This window comes from Columba livia, chromosome 2, assembly GCF_036013475.1.
Source record: "Columba livia isolate bColLiv1 breed racing homer chromosome 2, bColLiv1.pat.W.v2, whole genome shotgun sequence".
Taxonomy (NCBI): domain Eukaryota; kingdom Metazoa; phylum Chordata; class Aves; order Columbiformes; family Columbidae; genus Columba; species Columba livia.
In genome coordinates, this window is record NC_088603.1 from 156,694,450 (window position 1) to 156,709,243 (window position 14,794).

A 14,794-nucleotide genomic window follows, 5' to 3' on the forward strand; every position below is an offset into this window, starting at 1 on the left:
AAAGTCCACACTCCTATGGACTCTTATTACACTAAGGTGCTCAGGTGCTGAAATTGGGACATAGGAGGCAATTGGATGGCTGATGCAGAGACTCTTCATCCAGCAGCCCTGGCTTTGAAAAGACAGCAGCAAGGACATCTCCTCATGGTCTCTGTTGGATGTCCACCCCTGTACGGTGCTGCAGACTGGGGCAGGGGTCTGCCTTCCCCTCTAGATTGGCTCTGTTCCTGTGCTCCCCTTCCTTCCCATGCCATGGAGCAGCAACCTTAACCCTCAGCAGCTCTGGACTCCAGCTCGCAAAGGCTGAAATAGGTAGTAGTGGAATTTTTTTGCAGTCCGTGTTGTTACTTTTGAGTTAGTTCAGCCATTTTAAGAAGATTTTCCAGTGATTCCCTGACACAAGGACAGTACAGGTTAATGCAGGTTAATGATATAAGCCTGTCCCTCTCTCCCTGAGCTGCCTGGCTGCTACTCACATTGCACTCAACATCTTATCGCCTGTTACATATACCCCCACACCAACTCAGCGGGAACATGAGTCAGTAACAGTGGAAGATAAAGACAGCTACCAGAAGGTCTTTTTTCCACTAAGACCTAGTTAATGGAGGTGACACAGCCCAGAGTGCTACAGCTGGGTACTTTAGGATGAGCTGAATCTCCAGGCTTCACAGATCACATCGGAGCCACCAAAGTGCAGGTGCCACAGCTCTACTCTGAATCCCTCTGTGAGAGATGTGAGCATGGCATTCAGGTACCCAGACATTAGCACCTTACATCATTTGATGTGGTACACAGTCTCCACCAGGGTGACCCACTGTAGGTCTGGAAAGGCTCCCCTAGGTCCTGCATCACATCTGCCAGTCCCCTGGAGGTGCCAAGACATTGTTGGATGGTGATACCCAACCATGCCTAGGCAGCAAATCCTGCTCCAGAAGCTGACAAAATGCAATCTGCAGCAGGGCAGAACTTGAACAGTTTGCACATTTAAAGACTGAGCCTTCAGTAAACTCTATTTTTTTTTTTTAATTAATTATATATACTTTTTTGATTGCCCAGAATGTAAAAGCTGTGCTCATGTCCCAGCCAGTTCTGTGGTTTGAGCACAGAGCTTGAGCTTAGCTGCTACAGCATTTTTATTGACTCTGGAAAAAAAAGCACACACATTTGGTTTAGTCCACAACAGAGTAGTCTTGCTTTGATAACTCATTTTGAAATAAATATGTAAAATAGATTCAAGCCTTGCTCAGTTTACTTATCCCGTATTAATAATAAAAGGTGGGAAAAACAATATTCAGGAAAACAGCAAAACAAAGCTGTACCGAGAAGATCAAGTGGCACAAAGAAGGAAAATAATCCATTCCCTGCTGCAGCTTCCAAGAAGCAGCTAATTCCAAACTGTTTAGATGACAAGTATAAATTGATAAATAATTTAACAGAAAAAAAATGTTTTCCCCAATTTATCCTCTTGTTTTGTTTTGGATTTTAATGTATTTATTTGACAGGCAAAAATTTAAATGGAATAATGGTCTGTTTGTTATAATTGTGATAATTTACACATACAGACTTGGTTTAAAAAGAAAGAAATAACTCACAGTGATGCCATAAAACCTATGTATAGTAGCACCTTTTAATATATGTAAACACCTTTTAAATATGTAAGCACCTTTAAAATATGTAAGTAAAATATTGTCTGGCTCTCTAATGCAATTTTAGCAGTATATCCCTTCCTAACACAGGACCAGCCAAAACAAAATCCAACAAAAACACTAGAGTATTGCTGTGATTAAACCTCAGACTCAGAGAACTGAGATGCAAAAGCTACCACGCTCCCTTATTCAAGAGTGGCTAGAGGAGAGGCCATCAGAAATGTCCCTGTCCTATCTGCCACCTCCTGTCTCCATGGTCACCTTGCAAAATGCTGGACAGACAATACATGTCTGTTTGTCACCTTTCAGCACACACCGTCACCTGCTCAGGCACAGAAGTATCTGTATTTTCTGGAGAGCAGCTTCTGACCATGCCCAGGGCTGTAATTCTAGGTTTACTGCATGCCCAGATAGCAGACCTTGTTTAGAAAGTAACCTCAGGCCACCTTTCCAGAGACTGCAAAACTGCATAAACAGACTGAGGCAAAGGCTGTTGCAGTTTTTGAAACCCTGCAAGTACACTCTCCTTTCTTACCTTTTATTGTGGGTGACTTTTAGGCACAGTCACATAAGGCTTTCTTCTGTAAGAGGTGGCAGCTACAGGAACGTCCCTTTGATGACCCTACTCATAGAAACTGGGTGGCTATAAACACAGGTCTTAATCTAGGTCTGCAGCATGTCTCGTACTCCTCTCACTAGCGACAGATTATGCTTGGTAAATGTCATTTAGCTGGCTGGAGAGAAAATGAGATTTAAGAAAAAGCAGGGAAATGGCATCCACTGAATTCAGGGCACAGAGACAGTCTGGGTGTCTCCAGGAACAGATAACCATATGCTTGGGAATATGCGGTAGCAAAGGGAATGAAGCTTTGCCCCCTTTTCTGGGTGGAGAAGTTGCAGAAACATAGTCTGTGGCTAACCCATGCAGATCTTTTAATTTCTATTAAAGATAGAAGCATGTCCTTCATGTTTCTAACACAGACTCTTGGTAGTGGCTCCAACATACATTCAAGTGAAAATGGTTATCCAAAAAAACACCCTAGATCTCCTTCAACTAGATACCACTGCACCATCTCACCCACTAGGGGTTGGACTAGATGACCTTTAAAGGTCCCTTCCAACACAAACTATGCTATGATACAATGATCTCATAGGGCTAAAAGACCCCAAAATTTGTTGAACAGAACATCAATCTGTATCTACCCATCCCATGGTGTACCAGAATGTACAGAAGTCTGTGCCATGCATGGTACATGTAGACGCACATGATGACAGACAATCTGCTGAGGCTGAGGAGTCACCATCATGACAGGAATTCAGTGTCACTTCAACATAGCCCAGGTGTTATGTTTGACCTCCAAAAAGCCTGTCACATATATTCAAAATGATATCTCGTGCCCTGGTGGGAGGTATCTCTTCAGTAGGAACCCTGTTCTGCCTCACCACCGGAGGGATGAAATCTTACTCAGCCTCAGAGAAATGGTGCTGTAAAATATAATGTGATCAACATGCTTAATACTGAAATATAGTATGCTGTCGGAAGCTGCAGTACAGTAATAGGTGTACCACTGAGTGTTACTTAAAAGCAGTAAGCTTTTCACTTTGTGATATTTTTCACCTTGATTGGTCTTTCCATAGCAAGAAACACAGTAAAATCAAATCAAAGAGTTTATTTGCAAAATAGCACCACTGAAAGCAAAACAGTAAAGACTTTGTTTAACCCTGGCATGTGAACATGTTTTTTAATTTCATGTTTCAGTAAAACAGAGGCAAATTTTATTTGCTACCAGTTGACAAAAAGTCTCCAAGGCTGGCAAACAGTTATCTTCAGGCTTTAGCATCACGATCTGACTCTGGGGTGGTTATAGACAGCTGTGGCTTCTGCTTGGCTTGGCCAGCTTGGAAGCACCATGCCATATGGTGAACATGCCAGCAGGGCAGGGTGTCTCTTTTCCATCTCCAAAAGACCTGATGTGATTTCCAAACACATTGAGCACTTAGTGCCTGTGTCAGGTTGATTACTTTGGTCTCTCACTACAAAATGCTTTGTGCAGAAGAGTTTCACAAATGCAGCTGCTTTGCTGGCTGGAACATATATCTGAGGCCTGACCACCTTTCACATCACCACCTTTGTGGGTGGACATGTCTTGTTCAAAGGGCTAAACTCACAAATGACCTTTTGTGGAGATCTTTTCCCTCTTCTTTTTTGCATTCTCAGGTTGTTTTCAGCAGTTAGCTGATAGGGGAAAAGGACCAGTGTCTGACTTTTTGTTTTCTCCCTCAAACACAATTTCCTCCAGGTTTCTGAACACTTCTTTGCTCTGAGTCTTTCATCAGAGATCAACCTCCTCAGAGACCAGCTTACAACCTCTCACCTACCCTCTAAGATGCAACCTTGCCAAGTTGTTGTCATAGTGGATCCTCCAAAATTATGACGTTAGGTCACACTTGACTTCCTGAGATTTTTGATACCAAGAGATTTTCTATGCTGCTCTGGTTTATTTTTGGGTGAAGCACTGTCAGGGATCTGTGAGTCTGCTGACAATGAGCAGGGGATTTGACATCTCTGAGGTGACAGAGGACAGAATCAAAGGTTTTTGCAGAGGTATCTCCCTGACAGAAGGAAGAAAAGCTCCATCTGGTAGAATGAAACCCCCTGAGTACTGAAGTTCTTGCACAGGGTGAAGTGAGGAGGTTTAGATCATCTCGGTGGTTCCTCCACGCTTACTGTGAAAATACCAAATGGTCCCATAAAAAGTAGGTCCAATAGGATACAGACTCACTTATGGGCAGAAGAATGTTAAATTTAACAGGGGTCTTCTGGGAAACACACACTGGCTGTTCATAACTGTCTGTCCATTGTGAGTTGAATGTACTGGAGACCTTTCCATCTTTGGCATGGCTTTGCCTTCCTCCCCTCAGTGTGGATGGCAGATAGCACCAACAATCCTGTGATCAGCCTTTGTCTCACAGTTAATGCCCTGGGCTGCAGGATTTGATTTCAGCTTCAAGGGTGAGGGGTAAAGCTTTGGAAAGGATTAACTGGATAACAGACAAAAATTTTGGCATTGGAATGGTTATGCATAAGAAGATACATAATTAATTGATATTATATGTTCTTCAAAAGAGGAAAAAACACTTATTTTTAATGTTTTAATATGCCCTGATGTTAGAGAAAACAAAAACAAATTCACATATCACATCAAAGATAATAATAATAATAATAATTATATTTCATAAAAATAATCTGACCGACCGGCAGCATTTGTTCGCTTTAGAAGGCCTCCCATGAAAGAAACACAGTTGAAGACATCTGAGAGCTCTTGGCAGGCGTGATGAATTCAAGTTTTAAAAACGAGTCTGGGGATACTCCCTGCATGCTAGGGCCCTTTGACGTTGGTGGGTCTGGCAGCCAGGCTTGCATAGTAAGCGCACTGAGTCAGGTCACACTGTCCACTGGCTCCTGGAGGCCCCTGCGGGCCGGCAAGACCAGGTAGCCCAGCTTCACCTTGAGGGCCAGGTGGTCCTGGCAGCCCATCTTTGGCATAGCCAGGCTCCCCTGGGAGGCCTAAAATAAGAACCAAAACATCCTTGGTGAGTGGCATTGCCAGGGTTCGGCACTTGGCATTGCAAAATCATGACAGATGGATTTGCTGCCAACCTGGGTGCAAACATCAGCTTCCACAGTTTGTGGTCTGTCTAGCATGTGTCTACAGGGATGTGGCAAGCGTATCTCATTGGAATGCAAGATTTTCAGCCCCTAGAGCATCATTGGGTTGCACAACTGTGCTCTTGCTGTTCTTCTATCACCAGGTTGTTGAAGCTGTGCAGCTGCACAAGCCAACTAATGACATATAGTCATCATAGGCAGGAGGTGAAGGATGGGAAAGATTGGGGCATGATCTGACTTTGGGAGATAACTCATTTGTACAAAGCATATCAGGTTAGCACTGTTATTTTAAGGCAATGCAGGGCCAGTATGCCAAATTCAACCCACAGACTTATGAAAGCTTCCCACAGTTTCCTCCCCCAACAAAGCAGGTTAAAGGCAAAACTGGTCAATGGCTCCTAATTTCAAATTAGAAACAAAATAAATTTGCTGCTTCTTTGTCAGCAAAGGTAAAGCAGAAGCTGTATGCCTGAGGCACAGGTGATGGATATGACCTTTTATAACATCTGAAACTACTCAGAACTCTGGGTTCAGCTTGGTCACAACAACATTCTGGCAAGTGCAGATAAGACACTTCATTATATACCTAGTGATTAAAGCTTCATTTTAGATTTGTCCCAAAGGTCAGTTAACCTAGCTGTTACTGAGATAGATCATTATACCTGTCAGTCAAGCTGAGGAAACAAAGGTAGCCAGATATGATGCCAGAAATATATTTCTTGCATTTGGGTCACTTTCTACAGAAATTGTGTATGCCATATTTGTGTTATCCTGATCATCTATCTAACGTGGCAGAGACCTGTGTCCTTGTAGTGGTTCTAAGTGATGTGTTTTGTGGGGTGTTCTGAATAAACACACCTGGAATTCCTGGAGGACCTATTTCCCCTCGTTGGCCAACACCAGTATCTCCTTTCTCACCCTTTGCTCCCCTTTCTCCTGTAGAGATGGAAAGAAAAATAATGAACTGATTAGCATGATGTACAGAACTAAAGAATACTACCATACATCTTCCATCCACACTGAAGCTAATATATTTGTTAAAAACAGTTCCTAATTGTGGCTAGTCCTCTGAGATAAGGTGTTTGGTGGGAATGGAAATTCACTCCACTCCAGTTACGGATAGAGGTGAAAAACACCAGCTGGTCACATTCACCACTTTTGGTTCCACAGGCTGAGGCTGCTTCTAACACATGCATTTTGAGAACCACTTAGATGCTACTAAAAGGAGAAGTGGATGTCAAAGTGCAGAGGACACATCCCTTTATTGAACTTCCCAAACACACCAAGTTTCACTCACCTTTGGGACCAATCGGTCCAGGTGGCCCTTCAGACCCAGTCTGTCCAGGCCGGCCAGGCTCTCCTGGAGGGCCAGTTCTTCCTGGAAGTCCTTCCTTCCCAGGGGGACCAGGAGGTCCTGGTCTGCCATGGGATGCTTTTACCTGTGCAGGTTGTATTTGAGCCAGGAGATAGGCTAACTTTGCTGTGAAGAGAAGGAAACGTGTTTGTTAGACTAGAAGATCGGTGCTTTAAGACATGGAGAGCCAGAAACAGTGGCCTAGTAAAGCCTAAGTATTGTCACAGATCAGTTTTTCAGGGTCACCCATTTGCATCAGAAAAACATTCTACAGAATGGAGAGAGAAGGGTTGTCTATTTTCTCTTCATTGATCCAAAGTCTTGAATGCTTTTAGATTGGCATGGAATTTGAAGTTTGAGAGAGTGCAAATAAAATTCTTCAATTAAATCACTCCACTGAACCATGATATTTAGCTTCAGGAAAATGTCCATGGCTTCGTTTCTACTGTTCCAAAAGCTGTGTGATGAGAAGCACTACAGCTCAACATTTCACTGTAGATGGGGTCAGTAGTGGTTTGCAATTCACGTACTTTGAGAGAAGCAGCAGTCAACAGCCACTCCACCCCATCTTCTCATACTGATGAGTGTCAAAATGTCACAGACAGAAATCAGGAATATTTCTCTTTCAGCTGTGACCTCAAAAGCAAATTTACATCCTGCACTGACTACTTTATTTTCCAGGAACCCCTATTTGTATCTGTTTTAATTTAAATCTTCTCTTGTCCTACCATCTCAGCTCAGGCATCTGCAGGAATGAATCTGCAGCAAAGCTGTTTTGGTATCAAAAAGCCATGAGGTGATTAGCAAAGGCAATGGCCTTAGGTTGAAGAAGGGAGAAAGCCCCTGCACTATTGCTGGGAACATCAGTCCCAGGGAACAGTAAAGCTCGCTAAGCACATTTCATTTTAGACACTCCTCTTTCCAGGAAGGCTTGTCATATCATTACTTTCTGTAAACAGTAGAGGTTCAGGTGCCAGTTACACCACCACAACTACAGAAAGTATCTTTCATACTCTCAGATATATCTACTGGCTTCCCAGAGCTGATTACTTACCATCTAGCTGCTTGTCTAACTCCTCTTGAATGAGCCTTCTCAAAGTCTCTAGAGATGGGGGTTCCCCCTAGAGAATAATAATCACAGTAATAACAAGACATAATAATCACAGTCAGGGGATCTGCAAATGAAACCCTCCACGAAGGGTTTGTTAGATTGAATTTCATCACCCACACAGGGCTGCAGTGACTGTCTGAAAGGAGAATGAAAAGGGAGACAAAACATCCCAACCTGCTGGCTCAACAGTGTAAGCAGGGAGCCTGGTCAGAAGGCATAGTTGGTACATTGTCCCTGTCTCCTTTCCAGAGGAAATCTCCCTCCAGTACACTCATAGGAGAAGCAATAAAATCAAATCAGAAGAGACCCTCTGCTCTACGAGACCACAGCGGAAAGCCAACCTCCCTCTTCAGCACCACACATCTCCTTGCAGAGAGAAGCATTCGTGCCCCTTGAGTGCTTCAGGTGGGTATCTAACGAGCCAAAAGGGTCACTGGCAGTCAAGAGGGACCTGTGTCCTGGGTGCACCCAGCACAGCATGGCCAGCTGGGCAGGGAAGGGATTGTCCCATTCTGCTCTGCACTGGTGTGGCCTCACCTGGAGGTGCAGCCTCACCTGGAGGTGCAGGTCTGGGCACCACAGGATAAAAATAGGTATAAAGCTACTAGAGAGTGTCCAGAAGAAGACTACAAAGTTGGTGAAGGGTTTGGAGAGGAAGCCATATGAGGAGCGGCTGAAGTCACTTGATTTGTTCAGCCTGGAGAAGAGGAGACTGAGGGGAGAGCTCATGGTGGTTACAGCTTCCTCACAAGGGGAGGAGGAGGAGCAGGCACTGAACTCTTCTCTTTAGTGACCAACAACAGAACCCAAGGGAATGGCAGGAAGATGTGCCAGGAGAGGTTGGACATTAGGAAAAGCTTCTTCCCCCAGAGGGTGCTGGACACTGAACAGGCTCCCCAGGGAGGTGTCACGGCCCCAAGCCTGACAGTGTTCAAGAAGAGACTGGACAACGTCCTCAGACACATGGTGTGAACTATGAGGTTGTGCTGTGCAGGGACACGAGTTGGACTCAATGATCCTTGTGGGTCCGTTCCAAATCGGGATATTCTATGATTCTCTGAATCTAAACATGCTGTAAACACTCATACTGGACACATCGCCTGCCAACAGGCCTTATCTCAGGGAACAGAAGCCATTTTATGCATATGATACCCATTCTTCCAAGCGAGTACAAAATTCTGCCTGATTTCACACAGTTGAAGGGAGACAAAATTCTGCCTAATTTCACACAGTTGAAGGGAGACACAGATGTGGCTGCCTGGCCTTTGTCCCCTACCCAGCCTCCAAGGGACAGCATCTTTTATCTCCTCTCACAGCTCTTTTGTGTAATGTTGCTGTTGAACAACTGTAATAGATGTCAAAACTCAAAGCAATGTGAACAACAAGTTTGGATGATGCAAATGAAGAAATTATTAAAGCATTTATGGTAGGTGGAAGGAGGATTTTTTTAGGTTGTGGCTTTCCAAACAAATTTTAAGAAGACAGTGGTTTTAGGGTAACCAGACTCTGGTGTTTGCATAAACCCAGAAGAAAAAATGCAAGTATATTTAAAAGATAAACCATTTTGAACCAGAAAGATGAAAAGTTTTACTTTGTAAATCATTGAAATCTTTCACTTGAAATGTCATTTTAGTTTTTTGTTTAATATTATTCTTTGAATATCTGCCATTTTTGAAAATACTTCTGGGCAACCTAAAGACTGCATTATTTTGTGTATCAGCTTATATTCATGAAAGCGTTGCTTTTCTCTCACACTTATCCTTTTAACTTATAAGGGTGGAATCTGTGTCCTCTATGTTTATAGAAACCTTGTGAGGTCTTCTGAATCAGAAGTTACTCTTCATTAAGAAAATATAGATTTTATTAAATAGCTAAGAGACATTTCAATTTTAAGCAGTAACATTGCTGCTAATTACAGAGTTGGTCTATTTATTGCCTTCTTCCCAACACAATTTTTGCATGAGAAAAAGATGTGTTTTTTTGAGACAAAAGAAGCAATTTTGTCATTAAGTACTAACTATTTGTGATGGCTCTCAGTGAATATCACAGTAAGTAAACATGATTGTGGAACATCATGTGAAGGCTTACTAAGTATCTTTCCAAGTTTTAACCCTATTAGTTGTATTAAGTCTCCATAATCATCACCGGATTTCATCAAATCTCTGTGTTGCTGAGACACAGAAAGAAATGCTTTGTCTAAAATTTACCCAGCTTTTACATTAGAGATTATTTCACTGTTTATTCCCCTCTGAATTAATCTCAAATTCATCTTCAGGATGTGTATAGCAGCTTCACTAGTGTTGGTAGTTTTTCTCATTCTTCTACATACATTACCCTTAGTTGCTCTCAATATAGAGATTATTTCCCATTTGGGAGAAAAAAAAAAGAAAGGACAATATTAACCAGAATAGGATTTCATTAATTCCAAGATTTCCAGGATTAGAGCAGTGACCTTTCCACAGCTCAGCATTTTGTCATAACAACCAGCAGCAGTGGAAGGCATAAGATGGCTGCATGAAATGCTGCAAGCTAACATCCTTATAGAAAGAAGCTTTTTCAGACCCAAGACCCATGGCCATAGTCGCATGACCTGATTTAGGCTTTTAGCAGTGCAAAGGGTCAGGGACTGACTGCTCTGGCTGTAGGTCTCGATTGTTCAGATCTCCTGAAGTTCAATCCACACCCGCACAACACATCCCTGAGGTGTGCTATCCTCCTCTCCTTTTTATGTATCAAGAGATAGAAACACTCATCCACGTTATAACACACACCTGCTCTGGTTTCTACCAGCCTCACTTAGGTACTTTGCTGATCACACACACTGTGGCACTAAAATTACTGTACAAAACCCTTCTTTGGCAGTCTTACCCTTGGTCCTGGAAATCCTGGTTGTCCTGGAGGACCAGGAGGTCCAACTTGCCCAGTGTCTCCTGGGGGTCCATGGGGACCCATCAGTCCTGGATGGCCTTTATGCCCAGGTATTCCGGGATCACCTGGAGGCCCTTTTTCTCCTTGAGGGCCTTTTTCACCTTTGATGCCAGGCTCTCCCTAAGTGGAAAAAATACCCATAAGTTACCATCACAAAATAAGAGGCAAATTTCTCATTTCCAAGCACAGCAAAACACAAACAGCTGAGCTGGCAAAGTTACTGAATACAACATCTGGTGAATTACAAATGATCCTCAAATTATTACTGACAGAGAATGATTAAAGAGAAGGCTGGGAGGGTAAGGAGCATGGCAGATCTCTACAGCCCATGCTTCACTCTTGAATGACCCCTTCTCCCAGCGCCTAACTCAAAATAGCTCTTTATTTCAATGGAATGAAATAACTAATAATTTCCAACCTACCCTTTCTCCTTTGGAGCCAATTTCACCTGGTTTCCCTGGGGTACCCTGCAACAAAATAGGGCTAAACGTAAAAGAGCTATCCATAATAGCAGTCGATAATAAAGCACATGCCTTTGCAATGATTCTTGTGAATTGGGGAAAACTTATTTCCCTATCGGTCCCACAGATTCCTGAGAGCTCCCTGTTTGCTCTCAAATATCAGCAATTCAAGAAAAAAAAAAAAGGCAATTTGTTGCAACCCAGGTAGCATCTTTTATGTTTTGCTTTTGTTTGTTTGGGGTTTTTGTTGATGTTTTCTTTGTTTGTTTGTTTTCCCCAAGACACCAGTCCTACTTCGCAACAACTGGGAATTTAACTTACCTGCTTTCCAGGAGGACCCTTCTCTCCCGGTTCTCCCTGAGAGATAAAAGAGTGAATTTAGCACCACACTGCAAGGAGCTGGAAAGAAGACCTTAGCTAATAACCACAAGTCTTGCTTTCTGTTTAAAGCCTGAGATTTCTTGAGTTATAGAAGTAGGATGAGGACAAATCACCCAAACCCAACATTGGGTTTGGGTGATTTGTCCTCATCCTACTTCTATAACTCATTCCTGGAAAGACACATTCTACAATTATAAAGCATTTTTTTAGTAAAGATACATATTGTGTAAGTGTTTGCAAATAAAACTCATTAGCTGGTTTGCAAATAAAACTCATTAGCTGGTTCATTTCTACTGAACCAGCTAAGATCAGGACAGATGTTTCATTGAAAGTGTGTTCCTGCTTTCAATACATTTTATTCCTTTTTCTTACAGACACTTCACAAATCTTCATACACTTTACTTGGGCTGGTTTAGCTTAAATAGTGCCAATGTTATAGCCTTAACAGTCTAAAGATGTAAAGGAAATAAACCTTGTAAGTAGAGGCACCTTTTTGTATTATGCCAGCTGATCTAATGAATACAGAGCCATTGATAAATCAAGTTTGAGTCTGAAAGCTTGCCTGTGTTTCAGAACTATATCATAGAATCATGGGATCATAGAATGATAGAATGGTTTGGGTGGGAAGGGACCTTTATAGGTCATCTTGTCCAATCTCCAATATCAAATAACCTCAATTTATACAAGCACTTGATCAGGCTTTTCTTTTTTTTATGCTCTGCATTTATAATGTGATAATTAGGCAATACAATCTTTGCATTTTAGCATTTCAGTGAAAAAAAGTCACTTCAGTCCTGAAGTAGAAGGGTAAAGCAAAGCAAACATTACACTAGTTATTGCTAAAATTCTACCCAATTTCCCACATCATGAATGGAAAGATTATTCTTTATAGTCCATTTAAAATCCACGCACATGACCATATGTACAATGAGTGCATGCAGGTAGTGTTTTTCTCTACAAACTGGAAATACATTTAACAACTGAGACAGTACTAGGGTACCTCCATGTGTGCATGAGCAATGTAACTAATCATAGATGTGTGATCACATCAGCTTCAAATTAGGCAGCATCAAACTCACTCAAGTATTCCTTAAGGTCACTTCAGTTTTAAATGACCACCATGTTTGCTACTTTCAATTAATTTTCTAGAGAAATATTTATTTCTCCTCTTTTCATCATGAAACTCCCTTTCCAATAATGTACAATAGAAAAATAAATAAATCAAAGAATCATCCTGTGGAAGATTCAGCTCTTGCAGACTCCCATGAAAACATCTCCATTGCATTTTAAGTCACAATAGACCTAGAAACAAAAATATTTACCTAATATCCACCATCCCATCCTCCTAGGAAAATGTAATATATTTGACTGTCCTTGGAAGGGCTAAAGATATTGGATTTCAAGGGTGTGATATTTTCATGTGTATAGGTATTATTTTAGATCACTTTGGGAGATATATGAATGCTTTAATTGCAATGTACCTCTGTTGCTGTTAGCAAATGAATTTTCCTTGGAACAGCATATATCAGAAATACCTATACTATTATCAGCATTTAAAATTTCCCTATTTAGCCCTTCCGGGGTTCATGCTGAGAAATAGTCTGAGTAACTTAAATACCCTATACCTGTATTAAAAAAACTATTGAACAAGCATAATTAATGCACACATTAATAATTAATGCACACATTATCAGGGCTGACTGACAGGTACCAGCTCAGTAAATGAGATTATGGATGTTCATCCACAACAAAAAATGCTATTTTTGCAGTACAGTTTCCTTTGGAAGTGTATGGCTTCTGGATCTGTCAGATTTCCTGCTTATGTTTTCTTTTTCTACCAAATTAAAGATGATCGTGTCCCATCTGCATCTGTCCAATATTTAAAAGCAGCTAATTAGTGGGTCTAATCCATCCCCAGACATACTTACAGGTGGTCCTCGGGGTCCTATGAAGCCAGGGAGTCCTGGGCTGCCGTTTTCTCCTTTATTTCCTTTAGGACCCTTAGGACAGAAATGAGATAGATACTAGCAGCTCTTTTCCAACATCTTTTTTCCAGATCATGCATTTACAGACACATTGGAACTGGGAAATTTCCCTGTAGCAGCAGGACTTGCAAAACTGACAACGAAAGACAGAACAAAGTCACTTAGAAAACCAGATTGCAAACACCATGTTTGCATTATTAATAAGCTATGTGGGGTCCTTTCATCAAAAGGAGGTGACAGTTATGGAAGTGACAGGAGGTGTCACGTTCAGCGGCTATTCTGGCGCTGCATCATTTATATGACGGTGCTGGAGAGTGGAAGCGCTGTGATGTGTGATGACAGGGAAATGGCGCAGATGGTCACACTGCTCAAATCTGAGAATACAATGAACAGACAGTTACTCCAGCTCCCCTTTTGCCTTTATTTCCAGGTTCAATTTTTAAAATGTCTGTCTTTTACTTATCTCTTGTTAAATTCTGCCAAACTACTCCTTTTTTACAGATCAGGGCAGCTTAGATGGCAGGTCATAATACAAAGCCACTCCATGTACACTTCTTCTTTTTTTACACTTATTTTTAACCTTTTATTTCAGAACTTTATCCCCTACCTTCTAATTAAGAACATATGCCTTTTTCTTCTTAAAGTGAAACTTGTCTTCATTTTAAACCCATCTTGTGCAAAGGGAGAACTAACAAACCTGACAGGCACAAAGCCCATGGCTTTTGGGTATGAAATCAACACTGGAGATTTCAGGGGCTGGGCTGAATTGCTGCGTGCAGGCTTAAGCAATAAGCACTGTGAAGTGGGATGGGCACTGTGTCAAACAGATGCAAAAGGAGAAAGCTCCTTGTGTGGTTTACCTTGAGATTACAGGTCAGCAATGGCAAAGGTGGAAAAGAAACCCTTATTGACATGATAACCTTTCTTGCTTCTACTCTTTTTCAAAATAGAAATATAATATATTGACTTGTCACACCACATTGTGAAAGAAATTAGTGCATTTCCAGACAAGGCTGGAAATAAATGGATTTGTATACAGCACAAGGAAATACTTCCTATAATAACCTTTGTGAAAGGGAGAGGATTCATTTTAATGACAGAGAAGCAAACTGATGAGATGACTGTCTGTTCTGCTGACCAATACTGTCTCATTGCTTCGTCTTTCTCATCCATCTGACTTTTCAATCTCCTGTGTTATTTTTGGACTGTAAATCCTCTGCAGCAGAGATTACTGCAGTTCTGTGTTTGTGCATGAAGC

The 14,794-nt window shown here is 41.7% G+C and overlaps 1 protein-coding gene across 4 annotated transcripts in view; it reads right to left on the reverse strand.

Annotated features, from left to right (window-relative positions):
- Window positions 1–3,301: 3,301 nt before the first annotated feature.
- The window catches only part of COL22A1 (collagen type XXII alpha 1 chain), a 229,422-nt gene continuing 217,929 nt past the window's right edge, over window positions 3,302–14,794 (reverse strand). For all 4 annotated transcript variants that reach the window (XM_065054479.1, XM_065054478.1, XM_065054481.1 and 1 more), the window contains exons 58-65: window positions 13,480–13,551; window positions 11,492–11,527; window positions 11,132–11,176; window positions 10,650–10,829; window positions 7,725–7,791; window positions 6,614–6,796; window positions 6,175–6,252; window positions 3,302–5,214 (exon numbers count right to left, since the gene is read on the reverse strand). In XM_065054479.1, the coding sequence (XP_064910551.1) occupies window positions 5,027–5,214; window positions 6,175–6,252; window positions 6,614–6,796; window positions 7,725–7,791; window positions 10,650–10,829; window positions 11,132–11,176; window positions 11,492–11,527; window positions 13,480–13,551 (849 nt within the window). In that variant the 3' untranslated portion in view covers window positions 3,302–5,026. The remainder of the gene's footprint in view (window positions 5,215–6,174; window positions 6,253–6,613; window positions 6,797–7,724; window positions 7,792–10,649; window positions 10,830–11,131; window positions 11,177–11,491; window positions 11,528–13,479; window positions 13,552–14,794) is intronic.